The sequence below is a fragment of the Capsicum annuum genome, chromosome 4 (genome assembly GCF_002878395.1).
Source record: "Capsicum annuum cultivar UCD-10X-F1 chromosome 4, UCD10Xv1.1, whole genome shotgun sequence".
NCBI lineage: Eukaryota > Viridiplantae > Streptophyta > Magnoliopsida > Solanales > Solanaceae > Capsicum > Capsicum annuum.
Window position 1 is genome coordinate 11664171 of NC_061114.1, and position 17998 is coordinate 11682168.

The following is a 17998-nucleotide window of genomic DNA, read 5'->3' on the forward strand; positions in this document are numbered from 1 at the left end:
TTCAGGAGAGGTAAAGATAAACCAAAGAAATATTGAGAATATATGATTAGACAGGACATGATACAGTCGCAGCTTACTGAAGACATAACCTTAAACAGAAAAGTATATAGAACACAAATTAGGGAGGAATGCATTCATTCTATTAGGTAGTAGTAGAGACAGAGTTAGAATTTTCATCAACGGGATTTAAAAGTAAAGATATGAACTATCCGAAGGCAGTGGCTTGAGTCAAAATTTTCATTGAGGAGCTTTAGAAGTAAATATACAGACTAGTCGAAGAGAGTTCAACATTTACTATATCTACATAAAAATATTTCTGATCATATAAAAATAGCATAATTTTCTGATGAAGGAGGTTTGGATAAACCCTTGAATTCAATATGATTGCCACTGTCTGAAGAAGATTCAACATCTATTATACCATATAAAAATAATACTATAATTTTTTATCGAACAAAATTTGACCCTCTTATCCAAAGATGGCTTTGCTCCTGGATAGGAGTACACTATCTTATTGTCCTAACTAATAGTCGTAGAACTACTCATATAATTTCTTATTCTTCGACTCTTGTTACTATCCATTATTGTGTGTTTCGATAAGTACTCCTTTCCAAATAATATCGCATTTAAATCATGAAATATCTCACCTTATCCCGCTAAACTACCCCACAGAGCTTTTAACATAATAACCTCTCCTCTCTCTCTGTCTCTGTACACACACTCTTCTCTCTCTCTTTATGCTTCTTGTTTGCTGATTCTCTTTCTACTGCTACCAGGTCTAGCTTGGTCGGGTGTGCTATAAAAATAGAAAAAGACCACTTTCTCTCTCTCTCTTTCAAAAGCCTCTTCATAGACAGTGATTGCCTAAGTGTAAAAAAAAAAAAAAGATTTTTCTTGAGCTTAACTTAGCTACAATCTTTACATATTCAAGCAAAAAAAAGAAATGGGTAGTGCTCAGAATTTCATAGTACCCCTCAAAATTTGATCTTTTTTGGGTTTCTTGATTGGTTTTGTGTGTTAAGAACTTCAGGTTACCCCACAAAATTTGATCTTTTTTTGGTTTCTTGATGTGTTTTGTGTGTTAAGAACTTAAGGGTATCCCACAAAATTTGATCTTTTTTTGGTTTCTTGATGTGTTTTATGTGTCAAGAACTTAAGGGTACCCTTCAAAATTTTTTTCTTGTGATGTTTTTTGTGTTTTGGGGTTGTCAAGAATTTAGGGTTCCTTTCAAAATTTGATCTTTTTTGCTAGGTTTTGCTACAATCTTAGATATTAAGCTAAAACAAGAAAAGGATAGTGCTCAAAAGTTGATCTTTTTGTGTTTTTGGTGTTGTTAAGAATTTCAGGGTGACCTTCAAAATTTGATCTTTTTAGCTGGTTTGTGTTTTGGGGTTGTTGAATTTTAGGATACACTTCAAAATTGGATCTTTTTGTGTTGTTTTGATGTTTTTTTCGTGTTGGGGTTGTTAAATCTAAGGGTACTCTTAAAAATTTGATCTTTTTTTTTTTTTTTTTTTTGTTGGATTTTGTGTTTTGGGGTTGCTAAGAATTTCAGGGTACACTTCAAGATTTGATCTTTTTGTGTTTCTTTGCTGGTTTTTGTGTTTTGGGGTTGCTAAGAGTTTCAGTGTTCACTTCAAAACTTGGATCTTTTTGTGTGTTTGTGATGGTTTGGTGTTTTGGGGGTTGTTAATGGAGGTCTTGGAGAAAGATAAGTGTTGTGAATTAGGTTGAATTCTTGAGGTTTTTGATGTGGAGAAGCTGAAATTAAGAATCTTTTTTTGGTTAGGGGAGGGGTGGAGTGGGGAGGGATTGAGGGGTTTTAGAGAAGATGGGGTTGAAATGGGGTATATTATTAAGGATAAGAGTGATGAATGGGTGTAATACTTTAGGGTTTGAATTGGGTTTTGAGGGTTTTATATAATCATATTTTAAGGGTGTTTTAGATATATATACATATTTAAGGATTAAAAATATGAAGCTTTCAACATCAGGAATTGGTCAGCAAACCAATGAAGGTATCTTCTACTTCTCTTCTCTTATACTTTTTTCTTCCTTTCCATGTTTTGGCTTTTTTTATATCACTGTCACTGTCTTTATATCTGCATATTTTGCTTTCTTGTGAGTAATATTTATTCTTATGCTTTGTCTCTAACGAATAAAAGAGAGTATTTTAAGTATTGCTGATGGATTCTTTATTTGGTTGTGGATTTTGAAAGGAGAGAAGAAGTGTTTAAATTCAGAATTATGGCATGCTTGTGCTGGTCCCCTTGTATGTCTACCAACGGTAGGGAGTCGAGTGGTTTACTTTCCTCAGGGTCACAGTGAACAGGTCTTTCTCAAATTAACCACATTTCTGTTTTTGTTCATTAAATTGTTAACTAATTGTTGAGGCCATGAATTAGTTAGTTGCTGATAGTTCCTATTGGAATTGAGTGTCAGGTTGCGGCAACAACTAATAAAGAAGTCGATGCTCATATACCAAATTACCCGAACTTGCCACCGCAGTTGATCTGTCAACTCCACAATGTCACAATGCATGTGAGTTCTTTGTTTATGTTCGATGTTTTCTTGTGGATTATTGATGTGTAAGTTGTAAATATACGCTTATGAGGGAATGACGGATTTCTGGGATTTCAGGCAGATGTTGAAACGGATGAAGTATATGCTCAAATGACATTGCAACCCTTGACTCCGGTATTTCACGAATGATTCTGTCTTAAGCTATCATGACTTGCTTATTTACTTATTGCCCGATACTTTGTGTGAATTGGGTGACAAAATGTTGTGTTTCATTTTCAGCAAGAACAAAAGGATACATATCTTCCTGTTGAGTTGGGTATTCCTAGCAGGCAGCCTACTAATTATTTTTGCAAGACACTCACTGCAAGTGATACCAGTACGCATGGCGGTTTTTCTGTTCCTCGTCGTGCGGCAGAGAAAGTTTTCCCTCCTTTGGTGATAACTGATCCACTATCTCGTATTTTCATGCCACTCTGGTGCTGAGCCTGATGTTATTCTCATTTTCTTCTGTCCCTCAGGATTTCTCACAGACACCACCATGTCAAGAATTAATTGCGAGGGATCTGCATGACATTGAATGGAAATTCAGACATATTTTCCGAGGCAAGCTTTGGAGACTCCTTTCTATGCTATGTGTTGATTTACACCATGTTAAGTGTATTTGGCTTTAATCTAACAGCTGGTGGTTGTTCAAGTTTGAAGAAAAAATAGATTTAGACACCCGATTCAAAAAAAAAAGGTACCGGTTCGAAAAAATAGATTTAGACACACATAGATATCTGTCATCGTTTGACAATATTCTAATTTAATCCTCTTTAGTTCTTGGTTGTTTAGAGTCCTTGAGATTTTAGGTAATTGCTTCACTTGAATGTACTGTAACGACACGAATGATATCGAGACTAGAGAGAATCTTATAAAGTATTTTTTTTCTTTTTCTTCTTTGAATCAACTGGACTGGAAGAAAAGAGTAAAAAGAAGCAGGATAGTGGCTGGTGTATTGGGCTGATGTTTTGTCTTCTGTACTCCCCTTCACTGTAATATCCTTATGAAAATTGTTGTGTCAATACCGTATGATGTTTATTCCTGCACATCTTAATATTTGTTTTAAAGGAGGGTCATGCTTAAAAAGGATTCACAGAAAGTATTGCATGTTTAGTGTGTTGGAAGTTAGTAATGGTATAAGTTGCTGCAAATGGAGTGGAAATTAAAACTTCTCACATTGGCAGTGCTCATGCGTAATTTGAAGCCATGCTAATGGTGTATTAGTAATTCTGGGATTAGTTATGCTTGGACTACTTCTTATTCACTGTTTTGTTTGGTGCATTAATGATAGCTTCGTCTTTACCCATGCTTATCCATGTATTAATAATAGCCTATATATTGTTAATACCATGATTTGCTATGTATTAGTTATACACCCTATAATACTGAATAGGCCAGTAGGGTGTATAAGTAATACATGTATTAGTCATACATAAGCTTAAAATGATACCAAAGAAAGGATTAAATAATACCATGACTAATTCATGTATTAGATTGTCAATCTAATACATCCTACCAAACGACTCCTAAGTAGTATGTTTCATTCCTTCCCTTGGTACTGTATGTAATATTCAAATAAGGTGTATGTGAAATGCCATTCTCAACTTTGATGACAACAAAAAGCCTGGTATTTAAATGGAGAGAGGGTAAGGGGCTGGACTGCTATCCACCTAGTAGTTTCTAACAGTGTGCCACTTGGCCTCGAGGATTTGTTGGTTATAAAAAGAAAAAAATGTCATTCAGGTTTGTGTGTTCATCTCTATATTAATCAGACTTCACATTTTATGGATGTGTCAATCAAGGCATCCACTTCGTAGCTTAGCTGTCTTGTTAACGTTTCTTGAAACTAATAGTCCTTTTGCATCTTAATTATGTGCGCGAGCTGTTACCTTAAGTTCCTGAAAATGGTTACTGGGATTTTTTATGATCCTTTAGTTGAAGGTTGGATTGGGCACAATTGAAATCTTGCAGGATTAGAGTTGTGATTATAATTGTGAAGGATTAACAATCTGTTATGTTTAATAGAGTTGTTATTCAGTGGGCCATCGATGATATGGTATAGAAGTTATCTCTTCTTTTTTACGTAAATGTGAAATTCATGTTGGATTTAAGGTCTCTATCTGGGTTTGGGACTGATAATATGAGCGAGCTCAGACAGCTGGAGCGGGATTTGCACCACTGCTTCAAAATTAATTGTTTAATTTATCTGAATTGTTGGTACATGTAAATGGTGCATGGATTTTTTTAGTCCTCAGACTTATGCTATAGTTTTTGGACATCCAAACAAAGACAAATATAGTTCAGAATTCTTGGCGATGAGCTCTTTACATCTCATTCCCTTAACCTATTATGGGGCTCTTTCTTGTGTCATCCTAATCCTGTTGCCTTGATGTGGCACTGTCCTTCTTACCATAACTTGTTTGTTGACTGATATGCTGGATATACTAGTGATTCCTGATGTCCCTTGGAAGCATGGAAATAATGCATATAAAATTAACTAATGCTGAACATGTTCATATTTTTCTGTCTATCCGTGCAGGACAGCCTAAGCGGCATCTTCTGACGACGGGCTGGAGTGTGTTTGTTAGTGCCAAAAGACTTGTCGCTGGAGATTCGGTTCTTTTCATTTGGTAGTTTTAGCCTTTTTAATCAACATATCTTAGTAATTTACACTGTTGGAATTGCAACTAACCATGCTATTCCTTGGAGCTTTCTCTCAAATGGTCTTTTATTGTTTGGTGTCAGGAATGAGAAAAATCAGCTTCTTTTGGGAATTCGTCGTGCAACTCGACCCCAAACTGTCATGCCATCATCTGTTATTTCTAGCGACAGCATGCATATTGGATTACTTGCTGCTGCTGCTCATGCTGCCGCTACCAATAGCTGTTTCACTGTTTTCTTTAACCCAAGGTGGTGCTGAACGATCGTCTGCTCCTTGCATTTTTGTTTAGTCTTATATTATTTCTGCTATTTGAACTAATGCTTCTCTCATCAGGGCTAGCCCATCTGAGTTTGTTATACCTCTTTCAAAATATATCAAAGCTGTATATCACACACGTGTTTCTGTTGGAATGCGTTTCCGGATGCTATTTGAGACTGAAGAATCAAGTGTTCGAAGGTACGGAAGTATTTGATCTTGCATCTCATCCTTGTTTTCCTTGCAGTTAGGGGTTCTTCAATCTCTCTACTATAGACAAGTTCATAGATCATCGAAATCCGAATTGGCAAATTGTGTGTTAGGTTTCTCTTCTTACATATGTAGCTGATACTTTTCAGATACATGGGCACAATTACTGGTATTGGTGACTTAGATCCGGTTCGCTGGGCCAACTCCCATTGGCGGTCTGTCAAGGTAAATGTATTTTAGCTCTGTCATAATTTTTACTTTTTAGCATTTTTATGTAAGCTATTCTCATTCTTTTGCAGCTCTCGATTGCTTATGTCTTTCTGCTGCTTTTGCTTTTTTTTTTTTTTAAAATCTTGTAGAAGAAAGATGTACATTCTGTTTTAGATCCCAGTTAGATTTTCTTCTATTGCTTACTGCAAAAATATACCTAAGCTTTTCTACATTGCTATGCTACTTCGCACCCCACCTCTTTCTCTCTCTTTCTTGCACGTGGAAGCACGATATACCTCCAAATTGATACCTCTTTTTCTTTTCCTGAGTCAATTTCCTCAATATAGAAATACGCCTAAGCTTTTCTACACTGCTACACTACTAAGATGATCCTTGCTTATAATGTTATAATCCTTGTTAAATACTTGGACCCTTGACGGTGTTTCCTGCTCGCGTTTCACCCAACCTATGAACCCCATGGGCTGTAAGTGTACTTCCCCATAAGAATGATGGCATACTTGCATTGGTACTCATGGTTCCTTTGCTGGCAAAGATTGTTTGCATGCGTTGTTGTCAAATTAGGAAGACTATGCTTACCTATCAGCTATTCAAATGCATACTTTTAATAGTTTAGGTGCCAAAGTGATTCGAGTTTATGTCACATTCTAAAAAATCTCCAAGATTCTTTACTATGTCAAGTTGTTTCCCCACAAGGTTGTCTATCTTTGGTGCAATGTACATTATCATATTGAATTTGCTTGTCTCAGAGGTCAGAACTCACGTAGCAAATGCAGAAATCAAACTATCTTGCTTTACTTAAAACTATTCGCAAGGAAATTACAAGTTTAAGGATTTTACGATTTTTATATGTTCGTAACCAGTTATTCTATGTTCACAGATATCTATTTACAAAAGAAATTTTACGAAATTTCAGGTTGGGTGGGATGAATCAACGGCAGGTGAGAGGCAACCTAGAGTTTCACTATGGGAGATAGAGCCGTTGACTACTTTTCCAATGTATCCATCTTTGTTCCCTCTTAGGCTAAAACGGCCTTGGTATCCAGGATCTTCATCTTTTCAAGGTATTGTACACTGAATGTTATGCTATTAGGAAAGTGAAACTCTAAAATCCTGAGATTTCCTTGTATTCCCTCCGTTTCGATTTGTTTGTCTGGGTTTGACTAGGCAAGGAGTTTAAGAAAGTAAAATAGCGCTTTGAATCTTGTGGTTTTAAATTAAAGATATGTAGAATGTACCAAATTGTCCTTTAAACGTGCTGTGTGGAAAGTTGAAATTAAGGAGTTGCCGAAAACGAAAGAGACATTTCTTTAAACTAAAAGGGAGGTAAGACAAACAAATTGAAACGGAGGGAGTAGTATTTATTGAGAAAAATGGAAATTTCTGTTGTCATTCAGATGGCCCTTATAAGAAGGGAAAAACCTTTCTTTAGCAGCATCATTTATTCATTATTTGGACCTTCAGCTTATTTGTGTTCCCGCCGGTCTATTATGAATATTTGCCTTTTGCTTTTTGCAGATAATTCTAGTGAAGCTCTTAATGGAATGGCATGGTTGAGAGGGGAAAGTGGTGAGCAAGGACCACATTTGATGAATCTTCAATCTTTTGGGGGGATGCTCCCTTGGATGCAACAAAGAGTCGATCCAACAATTCTCCGAAATGATCTTAACCAGCAGTATCAAGCTATGCTGGCTAGTGGTTTGCAAAATTTCGGGAGCGGCGATCTGATGAAACAGCAACTGATGCAGTTTCAGCAGCCCGTCCAATATGTTCAGCATGCAGGCAGTCATAATCCTCTCCTGCAGCAGCAGCAGCAACAACAACAACAAGCAATGCAGCAGGCGATTCATCAGCATATGTTGCCTGCACAACCCCAAATCGATAACCTTCAAAGGCAACAACAGCAACACGTCAGCAATCAGACAGAGGAACAGTCTCATCAACATTCTTACCAGGAAGCATACCAAATACCAAACAGCCAGCTCCAGCAGAAGCAACCATCAAATGTTCCTTCTCCATCATTTTCAAAGCCAGATATAGCAGATCAGAGCCCAAAATTCTCGGCATCTGTTTCTCCATCAGGCATGCCGTCAGCTCTAGGTTCTTTATGTTCGGAAGGTACTAGTAACTTTTTGAATTTCAATATAATTGGTCAGCAGCCTGTGATCATGGAGCAGCCGCCGCAGAAATCTTGGATGCAAAAATTTTCTCATACACAATTGAATACGGGCTCCAACTCATCCTCACTCTCAGGATATGCAAAAGATACTTCCAATTCACAGGAAACATGTAGTCTAGATGCCCAGAATCAAACTCTCTTTGGTGCTAATGTTGATTCTTCAGGGCTTCTCCTCCCGACAACTGTGTCTAATGTTGCTACAACATCAATTGATGCTGATATGTCCACTATTCCACTAGGGACTTCTGGATTTCAGAATTCTCTGTATGGTTATGTGCAAGATTCTTCTGACTTGTTGCATAATGTAGGACAAGTTGATGCACAAACTGCGACCCGTACATTTGTCAAGGTGCTAGTTCTGTTGTGTAGGTTATGCATTTCATTGTTGTTTTCTTGCATATTACAATGATATGGATAAAGCTGTTTTTTTTTTTTTGTGCAGGTTTACAAATCAGGGTCCGTTGGGAGGTCATTGGATATCACCCGGTTCAATAGCTATCATGAGCTACGACAGGAACTGGGTCAGATGTTCGGGATCGAAGGGTTTCTTGAAAACCCTCAAAGATCAGGCTGGCAGCTTGTATTTGTTGACAGGGAGAATGATGTCCTTCTCCTTGGAGACGACCCATGGGAGTAAGTACCTAATTAACTATAAGACTTTACTTTTCGACTCTGCTCCAAGTTTTTGCAAATATGATGGAACGAACAACTTATGCTTTAAGTCCTTGTACTACTCACAGGGTCGTCGGATGTTTGGTAGCGCTAGCTGCTCATATATCAATCCTAGTACCTGTCTGATAGAGTTCAATTTTCAAGAGATGTTTTTTTTTCCATCTTCCACTCACAGTTATTTTCTTTTCTCGAGTTGCTTTGAAATGCTTCTCCTTGACTCGAGGGTTTATCTGAAACAGCCTCTCTACCTCTGAAACAGCCTCTCTACCTTCCAAGGTAAGGGGTAAGGAAGGTCTGCGTACACACTATCCTTCCCAGGCCCCACTTTTGGGATTACACTCGGTCTGTTGTTGGCTTTTTACCATTTTTTGTTCAAACCAAGACGTTGTATTAATTTTCCCCATTTCTGGCATGGTAATTTTCAGGGCATTTGTCAATAACGTCTGGTACATCAAAATTCTTTCACCTGAGGATGTGCAGAAACTAGGGAAGGAGGAGGTTGAATCCCTAAATCGTGGTGCACTTGAAAGGATGAGCAATAATAATAGTGCTGATGGCCGAGATTTCATATCCGGACTTCCATCTATAGGATCACTCGAGTACTGACTCTTGTCATCGTTCGATAAACAAGTGATTCCAACTCTGCTTCCCATGAGCTCGGATGTCTCAACTTTCATACCTTATTTCCCGGCTTCTTTAGCTTTGGCCTAATTAATCCGGGTTCATTTCTATGACATAGTTCTTTATGTAGTGAAGATTTAATCCATCTCCCATTTGTATTACAATGTTGTTTGTATTAGTTAGTCTTAATCACTGTACTCAGGCTCAGGACAGATGTGATTTAGACTATAAGAATCTTCGAGTTGTAAACTTGTCAATGCAGTTGAACTTTTTGCGATTAGATTCACTTCTTCGAAACAAAGAATTCTAGGTTTCTCCAGAACCATGTCCGCGAAATGCTAGTACCATGCAGCTGCTTCAAAGCCAACGTGGTCAGATGACAGAGATATTGGTTAATGTACCTGTAGTTACACGAACATCATGAAAACGAGTTGCTACAAATAAAGTAGAACTATACATACTATCCAAAATAGTTAGATCCTCATTACGCCCTTTCATAACAAAATGTTAAAACCAACCACTGTACTGACACAATTGAATTGGTTGAGGAAAAGGAAATCCCAGTGACCAAGCGTTCCTGGCAGCCTGGCACCTCGATATTGACTCATCACATCCTGGGGTTGTCCCGAAACCGGACATTTGATAACTGCCAGGTTGTCGAGGACACATCTGAAGAGGAGGGGGGCCTCTAAGTTAGACCACCCTACCTGCTGATGGAACTATGCTTTTATCGTAATCTGCATGTGAGGAATCTGAGACATCAGACATGTATATAGTCCAATCTCTCCTGACACAAAACATATGTGTTCATCAATCAAAGACAAATATTTATCTTCTAAGCTCTATTGAACTGGTCTCTATCTTTAACATGACCTTTTCTTTGAATTATTGAGATGTGTACCTTGCCTCTCTATCTCCACGAGGTAGAGGTAAGGTCTGCTACCCTCCCCAGACCCCATGTGGCTCACTCGGTATTTTCTTGTTGTACTGAGATGTGTACCTTGCCTCTCTATCTCCACGAGGTAGATACTCTACCCTCCTCAAACCCCACATGTGGGATTTCGCTCGATATTTTCTTCTTGTACTGAGATGTGTACCAAGCTTATAGATAAGTAAACTGCAGAGTTCAACATAAGGTCTAAGAAATATACATTGTTTATGTTCTTGTCATTACAGAATTACAAACTTGCAGCCCAAAAGAAAAACAAAACAAGAAGGAAGAGAAAAATTCTTTTGACAACCTCACCATATAACATAATTACAGAGTGAAAAAAACATTAAAAAAGGGAAATCAAAGTCAAGTTAATTTTTTTTTCCTGTTGGTAATATGTATGCTGCTATAGCTATCTCTACTTGCTTAGATACTCAATACTGTTGTTCTCTGAACTGAACTGAGGTGTTGTGATGGATATTGTATCGACGATGCTCGATTCTATATCAACTGGAACCATAGAAGGCCACACAAATGATGGCTTGAATGGTGGAACTTCTGGTGCTGGCACTGATCCTGATATAATTTGAACTATAGTTTGTGTGGTCGGTCGTTCACTCGCGATTGGATGTGAGCAAGCTAGGGCAAGTAGTAGCAACCTCTTTGCTTCTTCAGCTACGTAATCATCCCCGAGCCTCCTGTCAACAGCTTCGAGGATTCTTCCATCGCGATGCAAGAACCAAACCCAATCAACAAGGAGTTGAAAGCCATTAACTTTGGTTCCAGGTCTTTGGCCACATACTACTTCCAACAACACTGCTCCAAATGCATAGACATCAGAATGTTGAGTAGCTTTTCCAGTGTGGAAGCACTCTGGCGCGATGTACCCCATCGTGCCAAGCACCCCCTCGGCCTCATCAGCATACGAGGTCTTCTCATTGTCAATTGCTCGTGCTAGGCCAAAATCCCCAAGGCGTGCATTGAAGTTTGAGTCGAGCATGATGTTGTTCGCCTTGAGATCGCGATGGACCACCTTCTGTTCGTACTCATTGTGCAGATAGTGCAGGGCTGACGCGACGCCTGATACAATGTTGTAGCGGACGCACCAGCTGAGTGGTTCTTTATCTGGCGCTGAGAAGAGATGTTTGTCTAGGCTACCATTTGGCATGTACTCATAAACAAGTAGTAGCTTTCCATGCTTATGGCTCCATCCTGTCACAATAATAAGTTATTAGCCTCAAACTTATAAAACAGTTTAACTTATATACACTGACACAGCAAAAGAACCTTTACATTATCAGATCAACTAAATAAAAACTACTACAAGTTATCGTTCATAAAAGGTGAGGTACATAACTCGAAAAGTAAGGTAAGTTATCCTTCATAACCCGAAAAGTAAGCCCTCCTTATTTATTCAGGCTTGGGACCAACAATAATAAGCAATTAGCCTCTAACTTATACAACAGTTTAACTTATATACGCTGACGGCGTTAAAGAACTTTTACATTATCAGGTCAATTAAATAGTAACTACAAGTTATTGTTCATAAAAGGTGAGGTACATAACCCGAAAAGTAAAGTAAGGTAAGTTATCCTTTGACTACCCTCCTTATTTATTCAGGCTTGAGACCGACAATAATAAGTGATTAGCCTCAAACTTATAACTACAAGTTATCATTCAAAAAAGGTGAGATACATAACCCGAAAAGTAAGGTAAGTTATCCTTTGACAACCCTCCTTATTTATTCAGGCTTGGGACCAACAATAATAGGCGATTGGCCTTTAACTTATACAACAGTTTAACTTATATACGCTGACGGCGTAAAAGAACCTTTACATTATCAGGTCAATTAAATAATAACTACAAGTTATCGTTCATAAAAGGTGAGGTACATAACCCGAAAAGTAAGGTAAGTTATCCTTTGACAACCCTCCTTATTTATTCAGGCTTGGGACCAACAATAATAAACGATTAGCCTCAAACTTATGAAGCAGTTTAACTTATATACATTGACGGCGTAAAAGAACTTTTACATTATCAGGTCAACTAAATAATAACTACAACTTATCGTTCATAAAAGGCGAGGTACATAACCTGAAAAGTAAGGTAGGTTATCCTTCGACAACCCTCCTTATTTGTTCAGGCTTGGGACCGACAATAATAAGCGATTAGCCTCTAACTTATACAACAGTTTAACTTATATACGCTGACGGCGTAAAAGAACTTTTACATTATCACGTCAATTAGATAATAACTACAAGTTATCGTTCATAAAAGGTGAGATACATAACCCAAAAAGAACGGTAAGTTATCCTTTGACAACCCTCCTTATTTATTCAGGCTTGAGACTGACAACAATAAGAGATTTGCCTCAAACTTATAAAGCAGTTTAACTTATATACACTGACGGCGTAAAAGAACTTTTATATTATTAGTCCAACTAAATAATAACTACAAGTTATCGTTCTTAAAAGATGAGGTACATAACCCGAAAAGTAAGGTAAGTAAGGTAAGTTATCCTTCGACAACCCTCCTTATGTATTTAGGCTTGAGACCGATAATAATAAGTGATTAGCCTCAAACTTATACAATAGTTTAACTTATATATGCTGACGGTATAAAAAAACTTTTACATTATTAGATCAACTAAATAATAACTACAAGTTATCGTTCATAAAAGGTGAGGTACCTGAAAAGTAAGGTAAGTTATATGTTGTAGCCTGGGTGGAGCTACCTACTTTGGAAGGCGGATCGATTGAACACTTTTTGTCGAAAAATTAAACTGTTGATTATGAAAAAGTAATATTTTTTGTTTATTTGTATATCTGAATACCGCGAAGTTTCTCATTCGCCGGTAAAGGAGGTTTAAAAATTACTTTAGACCACTTAAAATTGTTAGTACTACAACAACAAACTCAGTGAAATCCTACAATTGGGGTCCGGAGATGGTAAGATTTACACAACCTTACTTCTGCCTTTATGAGATAAAGAGATTGTTTTCGACTGTCCTTCGACAACCCTCCTTATTTATTCAGGCTTGAGACCGACAATAAGAACGAGCTCAATCGAGTGGAGTTGAAATTGTTAGTGCATATAAGCTAAATTATTACTACAACGAAAAAGGGACAAATATACCGTCGAACTATGATAAATGGTATGTATATATCCTCCGTCATACTTTAGGATACATATACTCCTACCGTTAATGAAATGCTACGTATATGCTTCTCATCCTAACAGTAGGAACATATGTGTATCCAAAATATGACGAAGAATATATACGTATCATTTATCAAAGTTCGATGTATATAAATTATTACTACTATAATAATGAGCTTTAAACTTATCCAATTTTCATGGCAAAAAAAGTTGGTCCTAGTGCACCAATCAACTTTGTTGTAGGACCTACTTTTGGAATATTTGGACCTGTCTCAATTATGATGACTTGTTGTAGGGCCACAACTTTGTCATTAATTGGAGTTGATTGCATTTTGAAGCAATTGTCCAATTCTATAATTAATTTTAAGAAAGTACCAAACTTTGTCCAATAGGTGACATTTGAAAAGGTGATTTTCATAGACCAAGGAAGCCTCCCTATGAAAAGGACATTCACCAAAAAAGAAAAAAAAAAACGAAAGTAACAGGTGATTTCTTCTCATTTTGAATTCGATCATGTTCTACGTCTGAATTCGATCAGAGTTATTCGATATTTATAATATTGGGATATAACAACTCTTAAGATTTTTAGAAGTTGGACACACTACCGTAGAAGTAGAGATAAGCATCCAGTTGCTATGACACACTTCAATTTCACTGGGATCTTATTACTTCCTTGAAGTCAATTTTAACGTATTTTTGTCACCCTTTTGTGCTGACGTGACATCTTTATTACATAAAAATATAGTCTACGTTAAAGGTTTTACATCAACTAAAAAGGTGTCAGTCAGCTAAAAAGGTTGACAAAAATACGCTAAAATTGACTTTCAGTACGCTAAAACTTCCGTTATACACGAAAAAGGATCCCACCACAAGGATATATTATACGCAACTTTAATTTGCATTTCTGTCGAAGGCTGTTTTCTAGGCTTAAATACGTGACTTTATAATCACGTGACAACAATTTTATCAGTTACTCCGAAAATTCCATTCAAAGAAGGAGCTTATAATACATATCTCATTGCTTATAAACACATGAATTTCCAAGAAAGAGAGAAGAAATTAAAAGACAAAAATGGGGAATAATACTTGAGGATTCTACAAAAGAAATATTCTATTCCAATCTTGATTAAGGTTTAAACCAAGTCAAAAAGTATTAGGTTCCTACGCCTGAATTCGATCAGAGTTAACCGATATTTATAATGTTGGGATATAACAACTCTGGAATTTCTAGAAGTTGGACACAATACCATAGAAATAGAGATCATAAGCATTCAGTACACCCTTAAATTATAATTATGATCAAAGTTGTTATGACACACTTCAATTTTACAGAGGTTCTATTACCTCCCTGAAGTCAATTTTAACGTATTTTTGTCACCTTTTTATAGTCACGTGGCACCTTTATTACATAAAAGTGGGATTCATATCAAAAGTGTCATGTCAGCTAAAAAGAGTGACAAAAATATGCTAAAATATTAGATCAATCGTAGATAATATACATAAAAAAAAATTCTAGCTTTGGAGAAAAATCACAAATTCATATGTACCATAAACTACCATCTACATTCGCCCTACTACTCAGTGACGAAGTCAACATCTTAACTAAGGGGGTTCAAAATAAAAAAATATGAACAAAAAAATTAGTTGAAGGAGGTTCAACGTCTATTATATAGATATAAAAAATAATTTTAATCTTATATAAATAATATAATTTTCCGTCAAAATTTGAAATTACCTCACTATCAGCTAGCTCCGGCCCTGCTGCCTAATGAGATAAATGTACAAACTAATCCGAACATTAGTGTCATTTAAAAAAGAAAAAGAAAAAAGAGTGTGAGACCTATGCTTTGCTAATAAAGAAAACCAAAAAAACACAAGTGGAATGAATCATTATTGCTTCTTTGTCTTCCAGCAAAGATTTTTTTAATATTTATTAAATTTTGAGTGATCATATTGTCACTTTTAAAATATTGCAATTTGCAAAAGGTGTGTAGGCACACCATTGTTGACACAAATCTTATATGTTAGATAAAAATTGGGACCATTTTCAAGTTGGAGTTGGACCTAGATATGAGTCAAATTTAACATATTTAAGACAGCTCAGTACACTAAAGTTTTTTTGCGAAACGAAGATGGATGAACATACACTTATGCCAAGAAGTTATGACATTTTTTTTAAAAAATGGAAGCGATCACTATACCGAAAAAAAGGAAAACAAACACGACTTAATGAAAAAGTGCCCTTGAAACGACTATAGAAACGAAGGAATGACTGTCTTTATAGCTGATCATAAACACAACTCAATGAAAAAGTGCCCTTAAAACGACTATAGAAACAAAGGAATGACTGTCTTTAGAGCTCATCATACTATACCGAAGAAGAAAAAGAAACACGACTTAATGAAAAAGTTCTCATAAAACGACTATAGAAACGAAGGAATGACTGTCTTTAGAGCTTATCATAAACACGACTTAATGAAAAAGTATCCTGGACACGACTATAGAAACAAGGGAATGACTGTCTTTAGAGCTTATCATACTATACCGAAGAAAGAAAAGAAACACGACTCAATGAAAAAGTGCCCTTGAAACGACTATAGAAACGAAAGAATAACTGTCTTTTGAACCCATTATACAAGTTTATAGATTCTTAGTAGATTTCACTACCTATACATACAATACGTATAAAACTCCAAGGACGGAACGAATCTATCAATCAATTACGCCTCAATAATCTTTATATCCATTCAAATAATTTGATTATTTTTCCCGTCGATCCTCAACTTATCTTAACGCTCCTCCTTTATCTAGACTTGAACAAAACAATAAAAGAGGACAATCCAATGCACTAAAGCTCTTGCTATGTGCAAGGTCCGGGGAAGTGTCCGACCACAAGGATCCATTCTACGCAGCCTTACCTTGCATTTCTGCCAGAGGTTGTTTCCACGGCCTGAATCCATGACCTCCCGGTCACGTGACAGCAACTTTACCGGTGAACTAAACTATACTCAAACAAAAAAAAAAAATTAATAAAAAGTATAGTTCAAAATACTTACCAAGTAATTTGACAAGATGTTTATGCCTTAAACGATTGATAATTGTCAACTCAGCCAAGAAATCATCTTCACCTTTGATACTTTCTCTAGAAAACCACTTCACTGCAATTTCCAATTTTTCATCAACCAAATTGCCTTTGTAAACAACTCCATATCCACCTTCACCAAGTTTATTTTTTTCATCAAAATTATTAGTAGCTTTTTTCAATTCTTTAAACTCAAAATCTCTAGGCATACCAGGTAAACTCTTTAATGCACCCAATATATTAGATTGTGACCTATCACCCCTTTTTTTCTTATAATAAAAGTAACCAAAATACCCAAACAAAATCATTAACACAACTACTATAGGTACACCAACACCTAATCCAATTATCAAACCATGATTCTTTTCTTGAAAATATTCAACTGTTAAATTCCATCTCAACACACAATTCAACTGATTGAAATGGCCTGTTGATGCTGAGAACCCAAAGTATGATTCTTGATTTACAAATTTTCTTAAATCAAGATTGTGTGTTAATATTGGATCATTTGGTCTAGGTGGTGTTGAACCATTTTTCCCCATTTGTTCAACAATGTACACATCAAGTACTTTCTTGATTCCGTCATATTGTATCCAAATGTTGTAAAATCTTGCACCTATTGGTGCTAGTTGAATTCCATGCGGAGTCAGTGACTCCGATTTAATAGAATCTATACTGTGTAAATCAATTCCAATGTGGTTGTCATCGATGTCAAAATCTTGCTTGAACGTGTCTAGCTCAACCGCGATAATCCTGTTGGAAGCGTCGCCATCAGTAGTACTATTTGTCAGGCCTAAGTACTGGCCCTGACTGTTTTTTGGCAGGTCTAAATCAGGACAAATCAAGAATGCCAATCCTTCAGCTGGTGTGTCATTTTTTGGCCTGTAAATGTTTACTAAAAAAGAAGTGTTGAAAGACGCCAACCTTGAAAGATCCTCAACTCCGTCATCATGACTACTATCCCACAATCTGAATGGTCGTTTCAACAGGATTCGACCTGAGTTATTGAACATTTGATAAGCAGAAGACGCGGTGTCTGGGGTGATTTGAAGAGCTAGGTTGCTGATTTGTGCAGGATGTTTGATTTCAAATATGGGAGTATATGTATGATCAAAAGGATCACCATATTGTTTGTCAAATTTTTTGATCTTGGCTTGTGATATGGATTGTATACAAGAGAAAAATATGAAGATACTGATGATTTTGGGTGTCAAGAATTTCATTTTTTTGTTTTCATGTAGTGAAATGAAGTATAGAGAAGTGAGGATTATGAGAGGAAGATACATGGAGGGTTGATAAAAAGAAGGTTTTTAAAGCACGTTGGGATTGTGTAAAATAAAAAATTGGAAGTGACAAACACAATCATGATAATATATGGTGGTGGGATGGTTGCGTTTTGAACTTTGAAATTTGAATAATCTTTGGTTTTTGGT

At 36.5% G+C, this 17998-nt stretch overlaps 2 protein-coding genes across 2 annotated transcripts; one reads left to right on the forward strand and one right to left on the reverse strand.

The window, feature by feature from the left end:
* The first annotated feature begins 262 nt into the window (after positions 1-262).
* LOC107868273 (auxin response factor 8) lies at positions 263-9673 on the forward strand. The gene is made up of 14 exons (XM_016714925.2): positions 263-2019; positions 2221-2333; positions 2444-2542; positions 2642-2698; positions 2804-2959; positions 3043-3127; positions 5106-5196; positions 5312-5476; positions 5562-5684; positions 5843-5918; positions 6838-6985; positions 7440-8449; positions 8543-8733; positions 9198-9673. The coding sequence occupies exons 1-14, from the start codon at positions 1977-1979 to the stop codon at positions 9376-9378; spliced, it is 2538 nt and encodes an 845-aa protein (XP_016570411.1). The 5' UTR covers positions 263-1976; the 3' UTR covers positions 9379-9673.
* An 852-nt stretch (positions 9674-10525) lies between these two features.
* On the reverse strand, positions 10526-17998 carry LOC107868274 (probable L-type lectin-domain containing receptor kinase S.5). Its single transcript, XM_016714926.2, has 2 exons — positions 16540-17998; positions 10526-11536 (listed from the first exon to the last, which is right to left on the reverse strand). Exons 1-2 carry the CDS (start codon positions 17849-17851, stop codon positions 10743-10745), a joined length of 2106 nt encoding a protein of 701 aa, XP_016570412.2. The 5' UTR covers positions 17852-17998; the 3' UTR covers positions 10526-10742.